The sequence below is a fragment of the Acanthaster planci genome, linkage group LG10 (assembly GCF_054643075.1).
Source record: "Acanthaster planci isolate LZ-2023a linkage group LG10, COTS_SCS, whole genome shotgun sequence".
In the NCBI taxonomy this organism is placed as follows: Eukaryota; Metazoa; Echinodermata; class Asteroidea; order Valvatida; family Acanthasteridae; genus Acanthaster; species Acanthaster planci.
In genome coordinates, this window is record NC_141786.1 from 707,781 (window position 1) to 733,277 (window position 25,497).

The window sequence follows — 25,497 nt, forward strand, 5'->3', positions numbered from 1 at the left end:
TCGTAAGTGCTGTGTTATTTTTATGAAAGTCCATGCTGCATTAAACTATGAAGCTATGAGTATTAGGTTATATCCTAATATTTATGTATGCAGGGAGCTGGAGTAGGGTTGTTGACATTGCGTGTGAGTGTTCATGGCAGTGTATACGTAGCTATCCGTATCTCGGGAGAGAGGGTTTAAAGCACACTTACTCCATGGGTTGGTGAAGCACTCTGAAAAATTAGCACAAGTAGTGGACAGCCCTTAAAACCCCTAGAATGGATAAATCAATATTTCTATATAACCAAAAAGGGTGACAGTGGTCCAAGTCTCGTTTGAGTTAGTACAGTAAGAGAATCAACATGAGCATCTCTTGCTTTGGTAACACACTTTAAGCAAACTACGATGCAGACTGCCCATACAAAATGACGATAGAGTAGTGCCTCCACTCATCATATCCGGATATTGGTAACGCCCTTGACAACTAAAGTTTAGAAACCTCAGTGCTGGAGTGGTTCGATTGTTTGTTTGTTGGGTTTGTTTGTTGGGTTTGTTTGTTGGGTTTGTTTGTTGGGTTTGTTTGTTGGGTTTGTTTGTTAGGTTTGTTTGTTGGGTTTGTTTGTTGGGTTGGTTTGGGTTGGGTTGGGTGGGGTTGGGTAGGGTTGGTTGGGTTGGTTGGGTTGGGTTGGGTTGGGTTGGGTTGGGTTGGGTTGGGTTGGGTTGGGTGGTTGGTTGGTTTGTTTGTTGGGTTGTTTTTTACGCGCACAAAGGATTCGTACTGACTCTGCACTAAATCATCATCACTGAATTCATGGTGATTGTAAGGTCGGTAAAATCATCTGGAAAAAATGCAATCCATTTTGTTTTTACTGTTTAGGGAAATATATAGTTAAACTACTCTAAGCAGGCGCACAATTCATTATACAAACCAATGTTACACATATATAAAGCGGTGTGGGCACCGTTAATCAGGACAGGTTTGTCATCTTCCTACTGCAGTGCCAAAGGATACCTACGAACGGTGCAAGCAAATTGTCATAAATACAGCCTCGAAGCGAAGGTGCCTCAATCAACACTGTCGCCTCTACGCACCGTCACAGACTCTGGCACGGCTGCTGCATCTGAAATAAAACAAAAGTCAAAAAAGTAAACATGTAAATGATTTGTGGCTGTATCAATTTGTTTCCCTTTTAGGCTTGCTTTTCAATGTGTGTATTTTACAGGTATGATCAACTGTTTGTATAGCCGTTGATGATTGTTGTTGTATATTCTGTTACGGTTACTTATGTCGTTTCTGCTGTTATTTATTTCATTTTAAAGACTTACTCAATGTTGAAATTCCTGTTGAGTCCACATTAATGTTGATCGCCTGAACTCTTGACCTCTTTGACCGAAATGACTGTCTCACCTGTAAAACATTTCGTCGTAAATTAAAATAGGTACCTGGTTTGAAGAAAATTGGGTAATTTAACCTGAGTTTATTTAAAGAACATAGTCCGTTTTTAATTATTCAGTTTCGCAGTTATTGTCGCAGTGGCACTTTCATTATTTTGTGTTTTCCCTGCGGCATTGTTTAAATACAGAAGGGATTAATGGGTAATGAAGTCTTTGAAATACAACAATTTTTGTTGATTTTCAATTTTAACTATGCTACATTCATAAACAGTTCAGACAGTTTCCCTAGTCACCAACGCGTATTGTTACCGTGCCGTAATATTATTTTGGTAATGCCCGCTGTTTAAAAAGGGGCTCTCGCACCCGGAGAAGAGACAGATTGATCCATTGTTATTGGTCAACAATCTTCGTGCACGCACAAAGCACAATTTGCGTTACAAATCCTTACATGGGGATTCTTTTTGACAACTTCAACAAGGAATGTACCAAAAATGGACAGGGATTTTCGGAAAAATAAACACATAATTCTGGAACCAATTCGTTGGAAATCTATCATACCTTTGCGTACCCGCAAATCTCCTTGTTGGAATTCTAGCGCCACCTAGGTTTACTCGTTCTCGTACCTTGATTTCGGAGGGTTGCTTATTTTATTTACTTTATTTTTAACCCCTATGCGTTTTCTCTGCACAGTTTGGCATGTCGAACATCCCTTCCACGTGGCTACGTGGCTGGTAATGCTCCCCGGAATGCTAATCACGTATGTTCGGTCCCCATAGACTGTGCATGCGTTTAGTTGTGTATTCGCGCACGCGCAATAGTGACATAAAGGCCGTCGGCCTGAAAAAAATATTCTAACAGACGACGTCTATCGGTGGTGCCCCAGTTTGGCGATTGTTTTGCCATTTCCCTTGAAGACCTCCTGTGTGAATAAAAGATTGCCGGAAAAATCAAAGAAAGTGGGGTACAAGTTGGCTTACTGCATTGCACGAATACGTACAATCACGTCAAATTGCCCGACTATCTGACACAAACAAAAACGTTCCGTTTTCATCCATACAGTTTCCTTCTTGCATGATACTTTCTCATTAGAGCGTTCATGATATTCCTCACTATTCACAAGGAGAGAAATGTCAGGGAAAACCCGGCAAAACTGAAAAAAAAATCCCTTCTAAAATGTAGGTTTCACTTCAAACTTCTGACTCTGTTTAAAGTCTGTTACTTTGGACCTTCGTAAAAGACGGACAAAAATTCGTTAGAAAAGAGTTTTTTCGTGTGCAAGTTATCAAAAGAGACTTTGAGTGTTTAAATACTAATCGGTATGGAAATAAGGGGCAAGCAACTTTTTCAGAGCTTGCTGTTGATCGATTATTTACTTTTGGGGTCCACCTGTCCGAGTCAAGAGTCAGTTCACAGACTTTAAGCTATAGTAGGATTCAGTACGAACTAAGTGAGGGGCATGAACATACGTGTAACATCATGAAATCTTAGGCTTTGTATTTGTCAGTCATTCACCAAAGATGACTGGGTTAGCACTTTTACGCACGCGGCTAAACACTTTGTACAGGTGACTTTTTATTATCTGTTTCAAATTTTTACGTACGACATAGATTTTTGCACACGACTCTAGCAGTAAGTCAGGTGACCCTTTGAGATGGAAAATTTCCATTGGTAGAGCTCTTCATCGACGCTCATATTTTATTAATTCCTAAGCCTCTAGAATCCTATAAAAATGCAAATTTTCCCTAGCTTGTCTGTCAGGTGTGGCAGACCAAACCCTTGATGTTGGAGAGAAACCTTACGTAGTGCAGCAGTGCCACGAGTGTGCGGTTATTCTGAGAACCGTTTCTTATGACAAAGCAATGTGACCAAAGAAAGCCCTGCTAGTTTAGCTTGGACCGATGCATGAGCGATGCTAACTAGCCCAGGGAGCTAGTGACGGTTTCAGCATTGCAGCGGCCCGTCACCGCTACCTCCAAACGGATTGCCGGGTGAGACACGCCATGTCCCTCGCCACCCTTGTCCTGCTACCCCGGTCCTCCCCGTGTCTTAGCTGAGCCAATGTGTGACGACTCAATCTTTGCGCTCCTCACTTGGCGTTCCGAGAGGCAGTTCGGTCGGTGCAAAACACCGCTGACCTGTCCAGCCATTGCTAGTCACCATGGTGGCAGCCTAGTTGTGCAATGCTATACCCCTTCACCGCACCCACTCCGTCTGATTTGCATTTCCAATGGTCGTGCCAAACCGTAGTTTACTTATGTGTCCATGTACATATAACTTCACCTCTATAACTTTGCCTCTTATATGCTACCGATTATGTTAAGCTACACCCTCTTCAAACCCACATTGAAGTTTAATGGAGCGAAGTGAGAGCAATAAACCAACTATACAGTTCGACAGTTTTCCCGTCCAAATTTTAACAAATTGTTGACCCAAAAATATCACATCCAGTGCACACTAGTAAAAGTCAATGCTACCATGCATTGACCTGATAATTATGGAACGCAAACACACATTGACTTCTTTTGACTCTCTGACTAAAAAAGGAATTTATAAACGGGAATAAGTGCTTGGAACTAACGTTTAAGACCAGCCAAGCACATATTTTTCCCCCTTATTTGGAAGAGTATTTTACAGCCTTTCGGCATTTAATAAATGAGTATATAAGCTTTCATATATCCGTGAGCAAAACTCTGACGCCACCCCAGAGGGGAACCTAAATGTCGAATTACTTTGCACACAAACTGCTGATTGTTTGGCGTGGGTATTCACTTCTTTAGTAGTACGTTATCGAATTATTATTTTAATAAAGCGTCACTTTATAGTGTAAGTTAATACGCTGGCACAAAACCATTTCTCAGAAATGTTTCAGTGATTAAATTCTGTGTAAATATCTGAATAAAACGTAAACACTAGAATATATCTTCCCTAAATGAAACCACAAAATGAGCGCCCTTAGTTGTCCAGGAGAACAAGGGCATTGTTTATATTTCAAAATTGCATTTGTCTGGAATAACAATTAAGGAAATATGATTTTTATAGGTCAAAAAGAGTACGAGTTGCAAAAAGCTTTTCTAAGAAAAAAGGCATCGTTGTTGCGCCTTGATATACAAGAAAACTTACATCATTGTCGAAGAGGCACTGCGAAATGAATACAAAGACGCCCTGTGTAAAAGAAAACAAATCACATTTCATGTTTACATTTCATTGAGACGTACAACATCATATTTTTAGCGTTTTTCTTTTAGGTAGAATTTAGTCATTGTTACTTAATCCTGGATCTATTGTGTTTCAAAGGAAGCCCTACAAGAGTCGATAAGTTCTACAAAGTAAGCATTTTGGTGATGTCTTTGTTACTCAGGATCATACCTGCAGACTGTTTACTATCACAGAGGCATAAGCAAATCCAATAGTGCTCCCGTTAAAGTAGAATAGGCCCAGAATCCACGGCAAACCAAGAAGAGGTTCAAGAACAATCAACATCCGCAAACCAGCTCTACAATATCAGATATTTAATTCAATCATTACTTCAAAAAGAGTAGGTTGAAATTGTTTTGCCTATTCATCGCTCGAAATACATCAGCTTGAAGCTGACCTTCCCCTTTGTTATTCTGCATTCATTGCTAGTTAACATCCAGCAGCATATATCCAGCCTTTGATGTAGGGGGGACCCTTGCTTTTATGTTATGCTTTACGATTATGTTCTTACCTGTAAAGGGTTCTTTTTCAAAAAACCCAAAAGATCAGTCAAGGGGGCCAAGTTCCCCCCATCAAAATAGGCGACTGTTTACACCTTAAAATATAAAAATTACTCATAGATCAGCTTGGGTTTTTAATTTTTATCCTTTGAAATAAACCAAGTTTGCTGAAATGTTTTCAATATTTAACTGAAATGCATTTTTACTTCACTTTTTCCGCCTCCGATTTCTTCTTGTTGCTCCTCAGAGAGAAAAAGACAAAGATGAGCCGAATCAAAAGGACGCTGTTTCCCTGTTCAAATTAAAGAAAAAAATTTTCGATTCACACTTTGTTCTTTTTGTAGAAACGTTGTGTTCACTTTTTCAGTGATATTTCCTACAAGACACTTTAGAAAAATGATAATTTGGAAACTTCCTCCTCGTTTACTGCTTGTAATCTACAACACAGAAAAGGTGCTGGAGCTGGGCTTACATTGTCTTGTGTTAATTCAATGGGTTTGTTTTTGTCGATGAGGATGGGTTAGTCAGGGAAATCGGGGCTAAGCTTAGATTGCCTTGTGTTAATGCAATGGGTTTGTTTTTGTCAATGAGGATGGGTTAGTCAGGGGAACGGGCTAGGCTTAGATTGCCTCGTGTTAATTCAATGGGTTTGTTTTTGTCAATGAGGATGGGTTAGTCAGGGGAACAGGGGCAAGGCTTAAATTGCCTCGTGTTAATTCAGTGGGTTTGTTTTTGTCGATGAGGATGGGTCAGTCGGGAAACGGGCTAGAAAAACTAGCTTGTCCCCTTCTTCTAAATATCTCTCAATAGGGGACTCCCAAAAATGGTCGGAAGCACTACAAAAATTATTTTACTCCGAGCCAAACATGAGGGTAAGTGGAAGAGAGAACCATAAAAATAACAACGGGTGATTTCATTTGGACCATTAAGCATTTTTAGAACAAAGGGCACATTTGACCCTTTTGGGGTCAAATATGACCCAAACAGGTCATAATTTGACCAGGAAAAGGTCAGGCCCCGTTGGACCTAAATTCCGAGTCGGTCTGACCCAGGTGTTTTTGGAGTACAAAAGATACAGACTGTCAGTTGCAAACGTGAGGGAGTTTAAAAATCAAAATCAGGTCGCTGACGCTGATGAAGAAAATCGAGATACTGGTAAAGCAAAACACTTTCTGTGAAAATGGGACAAACGGAACAAAACTATTATTACATGAAAAGAAATCCCCTTCGTTTGGAAATCAGCCCAATGAGATATAGGAATGAGGAACATTGCTGTCTCCTGTAATGATCGAATATACCTGCATGATCCGTATGCTGAGTCTCTATTGTAAGTCGTTGGAAAGTCATTTCCATGCATTCGAATAGGTATGAATCAAGAGGTTTATAATTTCTAACTGACGCAATGATATAAACTGGGTACTCATTGGGTTTAGTACTCTAGGAATCTATAGCGTATATTTTGAGGAGTTTCTACTTACGATAAGGACAAACAGTACTGGCGCTAGAAAAGCCCAGACGAAGCCACCATCAAATGAAAGCCAGCAGCTGAAGTTAAATAACGACAAGAAAATACAAATTAGACCGCAATTTGTTCCTATCCAATAAACCGTTTGCCGTCTGCAGGTTTGGAATAACTTGTAGTGCAGTATTCGTCTTTTCTGTAAATGACATTCGGCTGTCATATAATTGCCATGAACTGTGCAATGTCATGCCAAATATATCTGTATATCCTGCGTCGTGTCATTTGATTTTCTTGCATCAACTTTATGTTGTTGTTTTGTCTTTCAGTTTTGTTTTCTTTGTTATAGTTGGCAAAGGACCTAGCAGAGTTGGAGACCGTCGCACGAGTAACATTTTCTGCAATGGACGAATTTCTAAATTAATACTCAATACCTAATACTGATTTTGTGTTGAAACATAACAGTTTAATGGCTTTAAATTCTCTCTAATGTTTAGCACCTACTAATAACTTTTCGTAGCAAAAAGAATGTACCTCTTTGCACGACCATAGCTTTGCAGACGCACAGCCATCGAAGTTCCTACTATTCCTACGGGGCATCCTGATCCAGACAGAAGAACAAAGTAACTCTGTTATTTTCAAGAGTAATAATATCCAAACCCTCCTCAGCATTATTCAGGAGTCTATGGATTTGCATGAAATGTGACTTTTCAGTCGGTAGCATTAGGGGGCAGAGGAGTTGTGCTTCTTTTCCCCTCCGGAAGAAACAGATAAAGTTAGTACTGTACTGTACGTAGCAGCTACGTTACACGGACCCGGAGAGCATGTCTGGATTTAACCTGCAAATATCAAACATAAATCACAGCTGTGATTGGTGAAACAGTCATTGGTGGGGGTTCATGAATGGGTCTATTATTTTGATTTCCTTATCCCAACCTTACGGATACTACATCGTAATTACAGAGCTTTTCTCTACAATTATCTGTTTGTTCCGGGTACATGGGTGATTAACAATCCATTTATTACTTAAATTACGCGTGCTTTACATACTTTTGGTAATCAAGTAACTTGACAATATTTCAAAAGATGTTTTGCAGCCATTTCACCGCAAGAGGTCAATATTGACGGTTGACTGTGCCTCGCCTTGACTTTCTCTCGGTCCTGGCTCTTCTTAGGGCAAATATTTCTTCACATAATTTCTGATCACAGACATTTTTGTTCTCAGAAACATGTTTCTCTGCCTTATTGGACGATATTTTAGCAAGTAATGATGGAGAATCGGTAAATGTTAAGTCTTTATGCAACTGGCATTTGATTTCTCTGTTAGTATTGCTCTTAAAACCTTATTTAAGATTAATGCGTTACCCCAGCCAATTAGAAGCCACGCTGGAAGTCGGATCTTCCAGTGGAATGTGGGGGTAGATTTGATGTAAAGAAACACGCCCTCTAGAGCCATCCAGGTGAAAGCTGCCAGCAAGAAGAAATGAAGCAAGATGGCAACTGCCTTACACGCAGTCTGGAAAGAAATATAACACACTTTCCTTGAAAGGTAACGACGAATAAAACATGTTTTATGCAGAAGAAGCTGGGGGCCTTTTTATTTCGGAATAAAACTTCTCGAGTTTGTACAGATTTAATTAATCATGGAAAGGCCCATAGTTAATTGATGAAAAGAGTTATGGTTTCCTGACGCAACCTAATCCTTGACCGATGTGATCTTTTATTTAACCACTTTGATGGGAGTATGGAGATAAACGTGAAATTGAACGAGACGTAACGGAATGGAATGTCACCTGACGTCACAGATGACTTCCATCTATTTGATCTAGTTAGATTCTTACCGGGTTTTCAGTGCCAATGAATAAAAACGTGATGTGAGATATCATAAGAGCTACTGCCAGATTAGCGTGTGTTATGATGCGGGTACTGGTCAAGCTGGAAAAATCAAAAGGACATAAACTCATTAGGTTCACTACGTTTTCACTTGAATAGAGGTCAGGGTCACTTTATCTGAAAGGAACTCCACTCTGATGTTCACTCACAAGCCACTAGCCAGTAGTGGCGGGTGGTTTAATTCAGGAAAACTGTGTTTATCAGTGGTGCTTCAATAGGTGATTTGTGATAGGACCCTCCTTCGTGATTTGACTTTTCTTGATAACTTACCGACAAAATGCATAGACAAGCAATGTAACCGAGAGGCAGACAATGGACAACCCAAGACCAATCCGTGTGATGAGGTTTAAAAGGGAAGTGTCCATGTACGGGGTAATCTATGGAAGTAATTAAGACGGACACGTAAACCCAATTATAGGGCTGGCACATTATATGTGTGCGTTATTGTTTGTTTTAATTAATTTTATATTTATAACTGCTTGTTCCTTTGATGACCACATATGGATCAGCAGGTCTTAATACCACAGTGATATTTACACTTTGGCGGGCCCTTGCCAATGTTGCCATTTTGTTGGAACCTTTTCATTGTTATCCGTTCTTTTAACTGATTTTAATATTTTAAAAATGAAATAATAACTAATAGTATGGTGGAAGAATCCAGGCGATATACTAAGGACGTACTTTAGGTTAGTAATGCCAGAATTCCATCAACATAAACCTCACCTCCTCCACTTGAAGTAAGATTGCAAAGTGTGTTAGGTGATTGCAGCTACACATGACGTCGTTGCCTATTATACTTTCAACATGACAACCATAGGTTAGCCAGTCCCTACCAGGGCCAAAGAGTTCAAACAGAACTTCATAACATCAACAGTGGTACGTCAGCTGTTCTGGCCCTTCAACTATTTAGCACAGGACAAATCAAAACAACGGACTTTGCACTATAAATTACTAGAAACATGGTGGAAGTACACAGAAGGAGTTTGAACTGCCCAGGCTACAACATCTGGCCAATTACCGCTTTCTGTCATGTCTGGTATGTCCATAGCAAGAGCGCTGCGAACGCTTGCCACGCACCACCTGTTTCACAACCACAAGACCCCTTTGTTGCAGATGATCCTCGCCGCAATTTTTCGATGGTAATCTGCATCTTTAAAACGTTGTGTACTGCAGTATAGGAAGTTGAATGTTCATACAACCGTTGGTGCTTGGTATGATCTGACAGCAACATCAAATCGAATGCTAGCGCAGTTGCCTGTAGGCCGTGTACCCTAAGTATTCATGTGCAGTTATAGCCCTTATCGAACGCGTTCTTTTTTGGACTTATTTTGGGAATAGGCAAGTTGTTTATTAGATCTTGTTTTTTATTTAAATAATTTTTATTACAGAATTTACATAGAATAGGGATTCATGAGATTTCTTGTTTTTCTTTTCTTTTGTGAAAAAGGCCAGTCTTTTGGCTCGTCTTAGCCAAATTTGTAGAAAGACTTTGAAAACTGATGTTTTGGAGTGACAGAAATAAATTACAAGCGTTGCATGGATAACGGAAAAGTGCATCAAAATCTTTTTTTTTTTAAATATATATTATTTCTATTTCCGGCAACTGCGACAAGTTGCAGTTAATTGCATAGAAAACTCCACAAATGTTATTAGGATATTACTGGCCCAACTTGCCCGGCTTTGGAATGTTTACTATTGTTCGTCTGACTAGGCGACGATGATCGTCGAGCACTTTGACGTGCCCGAGATGTAGCTCCTTCTGTGTCCTTCCTCTATGGTAGAAAGTACATTCAAATGTGTTATAATGACGACTCCTGACAAACTCAGCATAATCAGCAAGGAATCAGTCACCTTTGTCGAACACAAAGAGAAAACATCGACGGAATCATTGCATACAATTAGCCATTCTCCCACGTTTTAAATAATGCTTTAAATAAAATAGTAACATATCTTACTCGTCTTCGTCGGACCGAAAAGAGCAAATAGGAATTTCCATGTCTTGAATCTGTAAAATAAATCAGGCCATGATAAATCAGTTGTTTCAGCGAATAAGCATGAAGACTTAATCATTACGTTTTGTTGGAGGAGCTTGCAATGAATAGACCACCCCATTTTAATTTATTGTTTTAAATTCTTCAGGTTTTTAAGGCTACCGATACGCAAGACCGTCAAAGTCGACGAAAAAGGTTCTGGTATACAATTCAGAAAACTTACTAGGGCCCTATAATCAGACCTTGTATTTTTGTGTAAATTTGCAAACCCATGTAATCTGCATTTACGGCCTACCTCTAAAACAGGAAATGTAAGTTTGACAGGCTCATCTTCATATTCTGTGAACACATTTCCCTGTATGTCGATTATATCTAAACCAACAACCAGACTTCCAAATCGAATCGGTTGATCAGACGGGCTACTGACATTCAACTGCGAATCGTTGTTCGGCAATTTAAACACCGTCACTACCACAATTACTGTAGAGAACAAAAACATTTTGTGAACCAAAATACGTGATGTATCTTAGCAGGGAGGCTAGATCCCAGAAATAAATCAAAAGCAGATGTTACATCTCAAAGACTGGAAGGTTTGCACCGAGTCCCATTGGCTGAATCTCAAGATCAGTACGTCAGGTGGCTTTTATCTACTGACATTATAAAGGAACTCAGATGGGATTTCAACTTTAACCATCTACTCACAGGTGACATTCTCTGCTGTTTGGAGACCGGGGATATTTGCTACATACACTTGGCCGTCCACCTCAGCAGTTACTTCCTGGTACTCGCCTTCGTCCACGATCAAAGGAGCAATTGTTATAACTTTTGAGAAAAACAGAAAGCATACAGACTGGTTACTTGCCACTGACGAAAACATGGCAGGTATATTAGGATACACTTGTGTACCAATTCGATTTCACCTGTGTATTGTGGGTACTTTATTATCACAAGGAATGTAAATGTTTGCACTTTCGTCTGAAAAATGTGTAAACCCTGCTATCTCAAATCGTGTTACCTACGTCTTTTATATAGTCTGTCAACTGTTGAAATTGATGTTGCCAGACTATTTGCATGACTGAAGGGCGTACCAAGCATCAGGTCAGTGGGTCGGTGTTGATTGTTTGTTTGTTTGTTTGTTTGTTGGGGTGTTTGTTTGTTTGTTTGTTTGTTGGGTTGTTGGGGTGTTTGTTTGTTTGTTGGTGTGTTGGGGTTCTTTTAAACACAAATCATAGAAATAAAGTGACGGCTCTATCCCATTCAGAGATGCTCGCTCTTATAGATTGAATCCAAACGAATAAACTTTGGGTGCTTCCGAAAAAAACACGTTTATTGGAGGGTGTGTCACTGTGTGATTTATTTCTACATGGAGACTAAAATGGAGCCTTGGTGGGTAGAAATAATAAGAATTAAACGTGTGTAGACCAAAACCATGTTTACCCAAGCTGTGGGTTGGGTTGTAGCTGAGAAAGTAGCGGGAATGCATTTTCGTCCCTTTGGAGACTCATCAGCCGCTTGATTCAGATATGAATCTGGGTGTAAAGGTATGGTTAGTGAGTGGAATTGCACTCACTAGACGGAAAGGGTGATTACCATTTCTCTGATCATGATATTTGTGCACAATTAGTTTGAATGGGTTTGTTCATTCAAAAGTGAAATGAGAAAATCTAGAGCATAATCAGATTCCTCAGGTGTGGAGGAATGATCGTCCTCCGTGTAGCTGAGTTTGGCTTTATTTTTTTGGCTACCTTGTAGGCAACTAAAGGAGGTTTTGGGAAAACTTCCTTTAATGTTGGGTTGCCAGAGATGAGGTGCCAGTGTTTAAGAAGAGCTCTTTTGATATCTTTGAGGAATGTGCATAGTGGTGAAGACGAGTGGGAGTTCTGTTTCGTTCACCCCTGTTCACTATTCGCTCAATGTGAATCATAGATTACCGTTGCCGGAAATCAATTGACTGTATCGATCTTTGAATCTCGGCTTGATTATAGCCTCGTTTCAATAGTTTTCCTGCGACACTTCGTGTTTTTTTTGTAGAAGATCGTTCTCATTATTTGGATTTCTGGCATATCTCAGGATATCTTCTTTGATAAAGCCGTGGAATACGTGTGGATACGTTGTGGATGGGATGAAGATCTGTCCAGGTATTGCAACGGTTCCGTTGGTTTCATGAATACTTTCATATCCAGGGTACGTACGTTTGAGAGGAAACACGGACCTTTAAAAATTGTAAGGTCCAGATAAGTAATGGAAGTTTCGGATGCCTCAAAAGTGCATTTGAAGGTAGGGTGTAGTTAATTCATGTGGTGAGCGAATTTGGTTGAAAGAATCGTTGGCCATTGTAGACGATGAGAATGTCGTCTCTGAATCTAGCCCAGAATAGGATTTTGTCCATGGGGGATGAGATTTCCGACTCAAATTCATGTAAAGCTATGTCGCAAATTTCTGGGTTTGCTGCTGATCCCATTGCACATCCGATGAAAGTATTTACCTTCAAACTGAAAGATAAGAGACATCACTTCTTATCCTAATCAGTAGATTGGCTTTAATGTGAATGAAATTTGTTCAATTGCTTTTATATGTAGGGTCAATTCACAGTAATGACTTTTTTCCTCGTTGTAAATTCAATTTGGCTGACTGGTAAATAAAGTATGTAGTTCAGAGGTATCTGGAACTGGCATGAAGTCTGTAATGATCTGAACAATTTCAATCCGAGACACCTTTTGCTGGATTTAACTTACCTTTGTCTTCCTTTGCATATATTCTTCTACCGCCACAGATGTCGTTTTTGCTATCTATGTTCTTGAAAATTTCAATTGGTATGCCTTCGTCCTGTACAGCTGCCTCTAGGGGAGCTTGTAGTGTGGCATTTTCACCAAGGAAGATTTGGGATTCGTCACCAACCTCTGAAAAGAGAAAATACAAAAGAGAAACGGTATTACAGACGAAAATGTACATTGAAGTTGCAGACATAGGAAAAACACCATGATCTAACAATACTTTGCAAATTCATAATTTTCTCCCATTAATTCATTACAAAGGTCATTCAACTTCATATTTGAAGCGATTACTTAATTTTTATTTTGTTAGGTTGCGATTGTGTCATCTTCCGTGATATTTGACCCATGGCAACAAACTGTTGGCATTAAACTTGCCAATCTGCTGGCTTTTGCTCCATTGTAATATAGCACTTGCATTTTACACCTTATCGAACATTAATTTTAAAAAGCACGAATCCTAAGAGTTATTTTCATGAAATGCCAATAGAGCCAACCTGCAATGGTAAAGGTAGTAAACTTGGTCGTTGAGGTCCCTCGAGTAGACGCTGAACATTCAATAACGGAGCCAGCATAACCTCGTTCCCGGTAAGAAGAAATCGTCAAAGAGGACGTCCGCACGCACGACGAAACTCTATGATTATAGATACGCAAGCTGTCAGAGTCGTTACCGCCGTGTAAGACTTTCCAAAGGTCACACTTTGGTTGGTAGAGGCGCCAGGCTATGGAGGGGCCGGTGACTGCACTGGCCGTGCAGTTGAGGCGGATGCTCTGTGCGTTATCTTTGATAGGGACACTCACCAAACTGCGAAGTTGAAGACTCCAATCTTCAGATGGGGAGGTAAGAGGGTCATTCGGCATTACTTTCTGTTTCTGAATTTAGATTTTATTCTGTGGTGCTATTTTTGATAATAATTTAAATCAATCGTTGGTATACATTTGGTAGGAGTTTTAAACTCGTCCTACGATTTGGCATTTAATTGTTGAAATTCTGCGTCCGTTATCGACCATGTGCTCTAAATGCAGTATCACACTCTCCCCATTTATAAAATAAATCAACTTTTGATCTGTATTTAGACTCACCTATGGATCCACACGAGAACAGGTTTTGAATGTCATCTTGTCCCATAATTCCATCTGCCACAATAAGGTTGCTTATGGACAACGATATGTCACTATGATAGTAATACCAAGGCAAAATTAGTAAATGATTTCCCCCAATCCAGTATCCATACTTAGGATAGTGATGCAAGGTGTTAAGATCCACTGATAGAGATTGAACTTGTAAGCCGTTGACATAAACTGCAACAGCTTCAACATTGAGCTTCGAGAAATTGAACGTACACGCCAGTTGGAACCAAGTCGATATGGGAACGATGGCGGTCACATTGATGCTAGCCGATAACTCTGTATTGTTATCTCGAACAGAGCATACTACATGGTCATCGTACATGTACCACAGAATAAAACTGTATTCATATTCCTCATGTTCAGAAAGAATAACAGGGAGTCTCCTGTCATATATTTGTGGCTGATCACATATTTTCAGCCAGACTGACCACGTAACACCATCTGACATGCAGCTGCTTGGATCCGACACACAGGTGTTGCTAAAATCGCCGATATCGATGTAACAACACCTACGGCGACAGTTGCAACAACTTATCTGTAATGCACAGGAATCTTCCACAACATCTGGAGCAGGTACCATTTTCCACTTGCAATCTTTTTGCAGGCAGGTTGGGAGCAAAATGCCACCACCACTGTATTCGGCAGTGGAGCAGATATCTTCTCCTCTCAATTTCACCGTTCCGTTATCTCCAAGAGACCAGTGGTACACTGTGGGTGGAGGTGAAACTGATTGACCAAAAATAAAGGAAAAGATTGGGTTCATGGATTGCTATTGGAAGAGACAAGAGAGATAGCAATTTTTCCTGTGTTCAGTTGCATGGTTCAAAAACGACCATGATATGCTACCTGCAAAATGAAGTACTCTCTGGTGACATGGCTGTCAACCGAGAAAGGAGTGCTTATGTTTTAATGCGCCTTTCCATATGTACGTCAACTCTTACGCAGGCGTTGCGTATTTGTCAAAATCGCCACTTAAACATAAACTTGTGTTATGTAAATGGAGTTGAGGTTTGTGTCCGTGAAAGTGAAACGGATGAACGCATCGTGTACGCATTGTACCTAAAAAACCGTACACTTGGACAAGCGACTTCAGGCGCATCAACGTTACTGCTACGATTCATTTTGTAGGAGCTTTCGCAGAGTGACAAAAACCTGAAAAACGGTAATGGTTTTGGATCTCGAGGCGAGTCTTCCTTTTCAGCATACCCAGTGGACCCTTCCAGCCTATCTTTCGGTCAAGTGACCACGGAAACTTCGTAACAGTTGCTAATAGAAGTTGTCGGCCATTTTTTGGTCAAACGTGATCACATTTGTTTCCCTTTCCAAAAGCCCAAATCTAACCTTGAAAAATGTTTGAGATGGATTAATTCGGCCCCATTCAGATTTGAATGTAAACAAGGTCAAAAAAGACAAGAACGTTTGTTCTAAGGTAGGCTTGTTATTAATTGCAAACGCCAAGCACGTTAAAAAATTGATCAAATTAATAATCTATTGTTTCTCTTTTTCTGACTATGAATTATGTACTCGTTAAAAAAAAAAGAAAATACCCGGAAGGTTGTTAACGTCTGGGACCTAGAGCCAAGTTCCAACTAAGAAGATTAATCACTTAGGCCTAGGCCCTACTTAAATGTTCACTCTGTTGTTAACTGGTTAAAGAAAAAGCAATCATTCCACATATTCCCTTTCTAGCATATGCAACACCTATGTACAGCTTTGCAAAAACCTGAAAAACGGTAATGGTTTTGGATCTCGAGGCGAGTCTTCCTTTTCAGCATACCCAGTGGACCCTTCCAGCCTATCTTTCGGTCAAGTGACCACGGAAACTTCGTAACAGTTGCTAATAGAAGTTGTCGGCCATTTTTTGGTCAAACGTGATCACATTTGTTTCCCTTTCCAAAAGCCCAAATCTAACCTTGAAAAATGTTTGAGATGGATTAATTCGGCCCCATTCAGATTTGAATGTAAACAAGGTCAAAAAAGACAAGAACGTTTGTTCTAAGGTAGGCTTGTTATTAATTGCAAACGCCAAGCACGTTAAAAAATTGATCAAATTAATAATCTATTGTTTCTCTTTTTCTGACTATGAATTATGTACTCGTTAAAAAAAAAAGAAAATACCCGGAAGGTTGTTAACGTCTGGGACCTAGAGCCAAGTTCCAACTAAGAAGATTAATCACTTAGGCCTAGGCCCTACTTAAATGTTCACTCTGTTGTTAACTGGTTAAAGAAAAAGCAATCATTCCACATATTCCCTTTCTAGCATATGCAACACCTATGTACAGCTTTGCAAAAACCTGTAATCATTTGCAATGCAATATAAAATATTTGACAATCTGGTTGCAGGACAATCACAATACTAATGTTACTTGTTTTGGTGTGGTAGCACCAGTACAATACATTCTCATTGTGGCATTCTACAAGGAAATAAAGGTCATTTACGAGTTCAAAGCCCCGTCTTGATCTTACCCTGGCATTTTGGAACATTGTTTGAAATTAAAATGTGATGGAGTAAAATTCAAGGATACCTGAATTTAATGTATATTTGGTTTCCAAATTTACAGTGGCCAGTCGGCCGAATTAAAGCCAAAGAGGCAAACAAAAATGACAGAGGCAGGAACAGATGCACCTGATGAAAATCCCACTTCAGACGTTAGTATTTGTAAGTTCCCCTTTATTTTTTCAACACTGGCCAGGAATGTTGTGCCATGTTGCTTATAAAACAAAGCCAGTTTATTAAGCACGGCTTTCCACATCTGTGTCTTTGGCCGAATTCTTTCAATGTGAATGTCCTTACTTGTGTAAACGACAATGTCACAGAAAGGTCCTCCAGTCACCATTAATTGTCCCTGCACTTGATAAAAGTATGGGTGATTCTCCTTTAGCTTCGTGCCATTTCCATATTTTACCGTGAAAAAAGTTGAAATTCCATCTGCAGCCTCTAAAACAGTCATGTTTCTTGCACTATAGGGACACCTCAATAATCTCCAGGAGTCCTGTTTGTCCTCCATCACATACCTTGCCATCTGGTCTGGCTTCTATGAAACGATAAGCAGGATTAACAACCAGGCCGCAGTCATGAACATGGAGATTATCGTTTGTACTCAAATAAGCCTCCTTCGCAACACTTTCGTGTTTTTGCCATAAGAAACAGCTTGGAAGAGCAAAAACTAGTTAAAAACTTTGTATTGACATTTTTTTTCCTGATAACTTCCCTACCAAACTGTGAGGCAGTCAGTCTGCATTCTCTGCTTTTGTGCCATAGTTCGTACTTTGCTTGATGAATTGTGGCTTGCTCAAGGGCTCCTGCCTCTGCTTGAGTCGCTGCTGTGGCAGTATTATTGTCCTCAAACAAAGAGTTGAAGATAAGACTCGTGTGACATGGAACATATTGTTTCCATATGATGACCTAGTTGGTGTTGTTACTGTGCTTGGTGTTTCACTCAAGTCGTTCACCTGTATGAAATTGCAATGACTGATTTCTCTTCTTTGTTTTACTGTGTCTTTTTTCCAGCACAATCTGGGCTTGATCTATTATCAACGGCATCGTTAATTCGTGGCTTAGAGAGGGAAAATGCAGCACTCAAGACGGGTAAATCAAACAGGGTATCGTTAAAGCCATCAGACAAGGTTATCAGCTGTGAAAACTTTAGTGTCAAGACTGTCCTAAAATCACAAGTTAAGGTTCTTTTCAAAAACTACATAGAGTTCAAAGCCAACGCTTTTAATGAGCTTTTCGATTTTTTTAATTCCTGATGTAAAAACAATCAACTTGAGTATAAAGAAGAAAATCAGCATACATAAAGTTGTCTTTTTAAGACCAGTTGTACTCAGTTTGTGCTGATTGCGAAATGGGTTTCAATTGAAGGATCTTGCTTTAAAGGCAGCATGCGGACTAAATTTCTAATATCCCAATTTTATGTATAAATACACCGATTTATGTATTTAAAGTGTGAAATAAAAGTGAGAACAATTTGTGTCCATTGCTTGTGTGTTTATTTTGCCCCCCCCAAAAAAAACAATGACCCCGCTTTGTAGCTTCGGTTGTTGTTTAAATTCCGTGACGCAAACAGAGGCACTCGAAAACTGTGATGCCAAATGACGTCTGGGCACCAGACGAACCGACAGGGCCCCAGCACTGCGTATATCTCTGCGCGCACACGTCGTATACACATCCATGTATATATACGTACACACGCCGACCGCATCTATTTTGCAAAATGACCGAACGTGATATCTCCGATGTGCCGTCTCCATCGTCGTCAGCCGAGTCTAGGCTTCTGTTCGGCGGGAATTGCGTCGGAACAGCATCTTTTTTGAGCATTTTCTTAGTGGTCATGCCCATGGAGCCATGCAAACCGCTTTCGAAGCACGTCGGCTCGAAGTGGTCACTGCACAGGGCCGAATGGGCCCGTCCCACTTCGCCCTGGTGGTCTTGACTTTAGTTGTCTAAATTCTCCGTAAGTTTGGATCGGTTGGGACCAAGTGAAGAGACATTCCATCCTTGGTTGTTTTGCTGCATACAGCAGCAACACACCTCGTCGGCATGGCTCAAAAACTGTAGTTTAGACCCCAAAACGTGGAGTACCTTCGTGCGGCTTTGGCACACAAACATATGGCTTCTGCTACGTCGGACCACGCAACTAGGCAAACATGTGCCTCGATCTGCGTCATACCCCCGCGAAGACTTATGTTAATTAGGGTAAAATTACACTGGCGGAGTAGCCTGTCGCAACTTTGTAAACCCGGTTTTCTCGTACTTTTCAAAGAAAGTAATAATAGCATCGCACAAAATATCATTGCTTAGATCATAATTCATTGATTTATGCATGAATAATGCAAACCAAACCCTATATCATCCTGCTTTTAAGGTTTTTGTGTGAGTATACAAATTACAAGTATCATATTGTAGCGGGAGAGTTAATTATTGAACAGTTGTGAGCTTTACAGAAGTTTATGGACGCTGGTACTCATGCTCAAGCTCGTCGTGTTGCGCACAAATTGCGTTGGGCGTTGGTACCCGGCGCGGGTATGTGAGCGTGTGGCTTGCGTGCTGTCTGCCTCTTCCGTCCCAGCACTCTTTCGGGCTGCACGCTTGCTGACGCTGCGCAGCACTTTTCTTCTTGCGCCCAACCTCCGCGTTTGTGCTCTAGTGACTGGGTTTGCACCGAATGAAGCCGAGCCGAGCCGTGCGCCAGGGTGAGCTGAACCCTAAAGTGGAGGCAAGAAGGAGGAATCTGCCCAGTTGTTCATTATTGAGTTGCTCGTTACCCAGAAGCAGAACAGACACCTAATAAGACAGCACCTACGTGTATAATAAATAAATACATCGGTCTGTCCCAGAGTCCAACCCCTTTGTTCGTGTGAGAGTGTGCCCCGGTGCCTGGTGGTAGACTGCCCTGCAACTAGTCTGCTCCCCTGGCCTTCTAATTAGACCGCTCGTAGTACGGCCGAGGCCTTACTCAGGGTACGCCCCTTCCCAAGTTCGCCCAAAGGAAGTCGCCTGCCCCAGGTGGACGACAACGTTTGCGAGTCTAGGGGAGGATTCCGCCACAATTTTCAATACTTGGATAAGATATATGTACTTAAGGGTTAGGTTGTCTTTCATGGCCACACAGAGATGTTCTTCTTGATCACATGCCTGAAAAGTTAAGGAAGCATTTCCCACAACGCTTGCTATCATGGACTGCACTGAACGTAAAAAATGAAAGGCCAACTTCTCTCAAAATTCAATCACAATTTTACAATTTTTAGCTCCACCTTGAATATACTGATTACAACCGATCCATGTGGGTCTATCATGTTTACAAGTCTGTTCACAGGGTCTATTTCTGACAAAGAAATATTCCAGAAAGGTCATGTTTTCAAGCTCCTTCAAGACCTGATAAAACATGGAAAAGTCTACCTTGGTGATGAAATTCTGGTGGATAAAGGTTTTCAAATAGATGAGGATGGTTAAAAAATTGGTTTGAAGGCAAACATCCATCCATTAGCTTCATCGTCTTCACAAGTGAAACCAGCTGATGTTATGGTCTCTAGGAAGATTGCCAGTCACCGGGTACACATTGAGAGAGCGATTTAAAGAATGCAGAGTTTCAAGTTAGTCGCCAGAACATTTCCAGCCAGTCTGCTTGGAAGTATTAATGAAATATGGTTGGTGTACTGCAATTTGCTGAACAAGGGAAACATTTTACAAGAGCAAATCTTTGTTAAATTTTACTATCTTGGTAGATCAGGACTGAATCTGCTATCAAAAACAAACATGCACAAGGATGAATAAAGGGACTGTCAAGAAAAGCTGACAAGATGTCACTCTTCAAATGTAATGGATTTCTTATGGTCAAAAAGTACATGTAGATACATGGTTTCTGCTCTATTCAACTATGTACATACTTGTTCAATTCTATTCAGATGCATACAAATGTAGATAATTTTTTAATGGTACACTACCTTTGCATAGTCACTTTTGTGAAAACAGGCTGCCGTTTCCTGATTTTTTTGGGCTATGCCATAATCAAGCCGGTCACAGGTTGTGGTTGGATTTTACATCCACGAAGTTTGTGCCATTGCTGTGGCAGGCTTGTACGTCAGGACAAATGCCCCGGCACTTCCTTCAGACCAAGTTCTTGTTAGTGTCTCAGGGTGTATATCAGGGAAATTATATGGGAGCAAATACCTGACAGCCTGTTGGATAATCAGTTGGAATGAATGTTGGAGGTAAAGGCCTAATAAATAAAATGGGGAAGTAGGCCGTCTGTAAATTTTCCAAAAACACTTTTTCAGATAATACACGGGGATATCTTTCAATGGTGCATTTAATAAATTAAGATCAATTAAAATAAAATTGCTATTATATGCAGAAGAAGACCCAGTTTGATATACTTTATAACTGCATGTGTTTATATATTTATCCAAAAGAAATGCAGAATATTATTCTGAAGAAAAAAAAACAAGAATAGGAAATATAATTTGATTATTAGAATAGTAATGCCTGAATAGTCAAATTGCCTTTTTTGTGTTGCGTCTGTGTATTAAAGACCTCCTTTTGACTTTTATTTGACACCATTGATTCTGTGTTTAGGTACGCAAATAGGAATGACTGTAAATGGGTTATACAAGTATTCGAACCCAGGTACACGGCTGCATTTGCTCTCTGCTATGCAACCATTCTGTTCTAAGTGCGCATTCAGGGAATGTGGTACACTGCTTTTTCGCATACTTCTGTAGCATTTTGCTTGCACTTCTACCTGGCCATCCTTCAAAACTTCAAATGCGATTTTGTGCACATATCCATTCTTAAAGAAATCATATCCCCACACTTTCCCCCGTACACTTATGTTTTTCCCTTACAAACAAAATTAAATCTACCACCCTTGGCAGAATATCAACTGTTGAAGAAGTCATGGTTACACGAACGCGCACACCCTTACATATGTACACTTGTGGGGTATTTCCTTTGTTCTCGTGTAAAAAACTCCCACACAACACGGATTCCCCTAAATTGACCAAATCTTTTAAACTAAACTAAGTCGCATTTACGCTACAATAACCTGTGATTACCCGGGAAGCTAAAACGCCCTCAAAACACAACGCTAGAATACAGATCAACATCCCCGAACGCGCCTCGCATTGCAGCATGCGCACCTTCATTGATCTTTTCGCTCTCTCTAACCATTGAGCTGTGTTTAATAGCTCCGTGATCTAACGAATCCTCCTTGAGCAGAAACACGGTGACCACCTCATTGCCTGAAAAAGTCATTGGCTGGGAGTGTTAATTGTATTTGAAGTGATGCATTTCCTAGTAATTTGTGAGCTAGTGAAGCTCCTCAAGTGAAGTTGCTAAGAACTTGTACCCTCTTTTAGTCCAGCTCGGGCCCATATCTTTCAAAATGCTCTTTCAAAATTCGTAACAATACATTTGCACTTGGTCTTTGATTCTGATTGCCTTTACCTAACAAGACTCCCAGCTATGCAGTATTTCAACTTCGAGAACCATGGTTCTATCCGGTATTCCATACAATTCTTAATTCAGCAAGCTTTCTTTTGAGTGGGTAATTATTAAAAATTAAAACAATAAGACACTCAAATGAGATATCCCTGACTAAATTTGTCGTATTTTACGGTAGAAAATATCATATGTCATGACACTCGTACTCAGTGACTGAAACTATTCACCAGGGTCACCATTGTTACAAGTCATTTTAGAACTGCAAAACGAAGTACCAGTTTCGCATATTGTGCCTGTTTCCCGTTATTCCTTTCCTTTTGCATCATCAGTTAAAAATCAGTCTAGGTTCGGGAGGAACTGAAAACGTCAGCACAGTAATTTCCTGCGACAAGGGAAGGATTCGTCCACAGAAGACAAATTGTGACGATCGTTTCAACCCCAGAAATACCATTTTGCCGCCTCTCGACTCACTACCAAAATAAGCCAACTGGTATAAGTACTGAATACGCGCAATGCGTTTATGTAACATTGCTGACAAATTCAATAATGGTTTCCATTGCCAAGTTCAATTGGACGCACCATAAATTTCACTACTTTTAGCACTCAAAAATACTGCAGGGTCTGTCGAGGTCACAAATACTCTGAATTGTAGTTTAATTGCCATTCTCTATGAATATTAATGCTTTCGAAAACATGCTGTGTTTCAAACACAAAGGAAAAGCACAGCCATACAGCCAAATGGTTTCCCTACGTTAGGAATATTTAACCGATCCATCATTCGATGTTGGTCAACAAACCAACTATAAACACATTATAATCCCTGGATGGGTGAGTTTAAACTCATCAAATGAAAAAAAATATTTTTGCGCAATGATTCAATATTTGGTTTTTGCGATTGATTTGGTTAAATCACATTGACATTACCTGTCACTGCAACAGAAAAGAGATCTTAACCTCAAAATTATTTTTTTAACCCGGCCTCTTATCAAACAATAACCTTGTATTAAGCCAACAAACAGTACATTGTAAGCTGCAAGAAAAGTTCACATAATCGCTCTAATTAGGCCTATGCAGACAAGTAAACAACCACAAGGTTTCGCTTTCTGAACACAAATTCTTCTGACCAATGCCCAGTTTAACCAATGAGGTTGGTGTCAGTCAAACACTCTTTTGGTTGAGTGATTTCAACCAAGCAGTTAGGTACTAAGAAGTCCAACCGACAACAGAAATAACAATTTGGACACCGTGACCAACATCTATCATCATCCTATACCAATTACTTTTACCTAATATATAGTGCACAAATCCCTGTCTGACATCATAAGCTGTTAAGTTTTATTCCTACAGTGTTTCCTTTTGCTAATAAATAAAAATTAAAATTAAAAACCTCTGTATTGTCAAGCTGTGGAATGTTTGAATTGCCTTAGCACTGGTAGTTCTAAAGAGCTATACTCCGTTTACAACGCAGCTACATTCAAACTGCAGTGAGCTAGGTTGAAGAAGTACCTTGCTGAATTTTAATAAATGCTTACAATAATTGGATGGATAATTCATGATGGCTCAGTCATGTTAACCGTAAGATCCATTAAATGTTATGGACACGAAAATGGAAGAGGTTGTTCGGGCACACTAAATGTTGCGTCATTTATTTTTACCTTTTGTGCTGGACGGTTTCTTTATTTTCTCAAAAAGGTGTTATGATTTTTCTGTTCATTGTATCCAGCAGCGAGCCAAAGTTGTCTCTCTGACATCGTTCTTGCTTTCCAGGAATTGACAGCGTCTCCAATAAACGGTGAAACAGCCTTTCCTTTGCGAAGTCGAACATTGTGTTGCAGATGATAATTGAAAATTTGACAGCTTTTTGTTTCGGGACCCACATTTTTTCAATTTGTAGGTCACCTTTTTTTTTCAAACAGATCTGATCCATTTTTTATTAATATTTGATAAATGAAAAGAATCCGTTTGCATAACTATTATGAAGTAACGTTATTAACAACTGAAATGTTCGCTGCTGGTCAAATGTTTTAGTAAGTGGAAAAGGTTAACATGTTCCAAGATGACTCCGACAGTCACGATCGATTTTTGTAGGTGTGCGTGTGTATGTATCGTGTTTTGCAATTAAGTTGCCATTGCACTGATAGGAACTTGTTTTCTTTAGTAACAATACAAGCAATCACGAACAACAATGAAATAATAATAATATTAACGCATGTACAATTTCATGTATATTCGTTTTATTGAAAAGTATGATTGTATTTACATATTCAACGACTTACTTTCGGGAGCACCATAGAGTTGAAGCATCCACTCCATCCATGTCACAGAAATGAGAAACGCTGACACAAGATACATGGTGAAACACCAAGCGACAGTCTTCTCCTTAGACCAGCTTGGCCTCCGAGCTGCCAATTCACGGTACCAGTATGGAACGGCATCCGCTATCTCTTACGCACATATACTGTTCTTCTAAAATGACTCACCCTTATATTGCTTTTCAGGGCTACAATCATCAGCAGAACGTAATAGGCAATTACCCGTTTCTATTCGTTCAAAGCCCGTCACGTGGATGGTTTTCATTACTGACAAATTACCAACAGGATTGAAACATTTGGCAAGTTTCCAATGAAGTTTGATTCTGAAGAGCTGATGTCGTCAGACAGGCGTGCACAGAAACACAAATAAGTCTGGATTTCAGAGTCAAAACTTAATATCTGCATTTAACACAAAAATGAGTGAGCAATGTGAGGGTTAAATTCCGTGTGAGCATTAAGATTATGGAGAGCACACTGCTCACTAACAAACCAAGCCACTCGTTTAATGCTTAAACAAAAACCTGTTTATTACTCGAGGTATTCTTTGTGACATGGCAAAAAGCAGATATGGAATTGTATTAATGAGGTACTCTCGAAGAAAAAAAAAACACTTTACCGAATTCGATCCATCACGAAGGTCAAAAATATGATAAGCCTGACGATATTGCAAATGTCTTTAACGAATATTTTACTAACTGCGCAAAGAAAGTGACCGAGAAGTTGCCAGAGAATCACAAACACAAAACGTGTCAAATATGGTCGGATAGATATCAAATGCACAACGATAAACTTATCATGTTACAAAGGTATGCAGCACGTTTAATCTTTTCAAGGGTATGTACACTCCATCAAGCGAGCTTTTAAACCCTCAGAAAAGCCATTGGGATGTAAAAAAAAATCCCAATATTCAAAGTTAGTTTTTTCAA

At 39.9% G+C, this 25,497-nt stretch overlaps 1 protein-coding gene and 2 pseudogenes across 1 annotated transcript; all 3 read right to left on the reverse strand.

Moving 5' to 3' along the window:
- Positions 1 to 678: 678 nt before the first annotated feature.
- On the reverse strand, positions 679 to 24,694 carry LOC110988933 (uncharacterized). Its single transcript, XM_087142290.1, has 18 exons — positions 24,536 to 24,694; positions 14,267 to 15,040; positions 13,681 to 14,010; positions 13,148 to 13,312; positions 11,115 to 11,234; positions 10,708 to 10,892; positions 10,377 to 10,426; positions 9,145 to 9,250; positions 8,692 to 8,798; positions 8,370 to 8,463; positions 7,894 to 8,044; positions 7,063 to 7,129; positions 6,548 to 6,614; positions 5,276 to 5,361; positions 4,741 to 4,867; positions 4,495 to 4,536; positions 1,306 to 1,387; positions 679 to 1,100 (listed from the first exon to the last, which is right to left on the reverse strand). Exons 1-18 carry the CDS (start codon positions 24,609 to 24,611, stop codon positions 1,045 to 1,047), a joined length of 2,685 nt encoding a protein of 894 aa, XP_086998416.1. The 5' UTR covers positions 24,612 to 24,694; the 3' UTR covers positions 679 to 1,044.
- Positions 16,263 to 18,656, reverse strand: LOC147797551 (uncharacterized; annotated as a pseudogene).
- Positions 20,518 to 22,168, reverse strand: LOC147797552 (uncharacterized; annotated as a pseudogene).
- Positions 24,695 to 25,497: the final 803 nt, after the last annotated feature.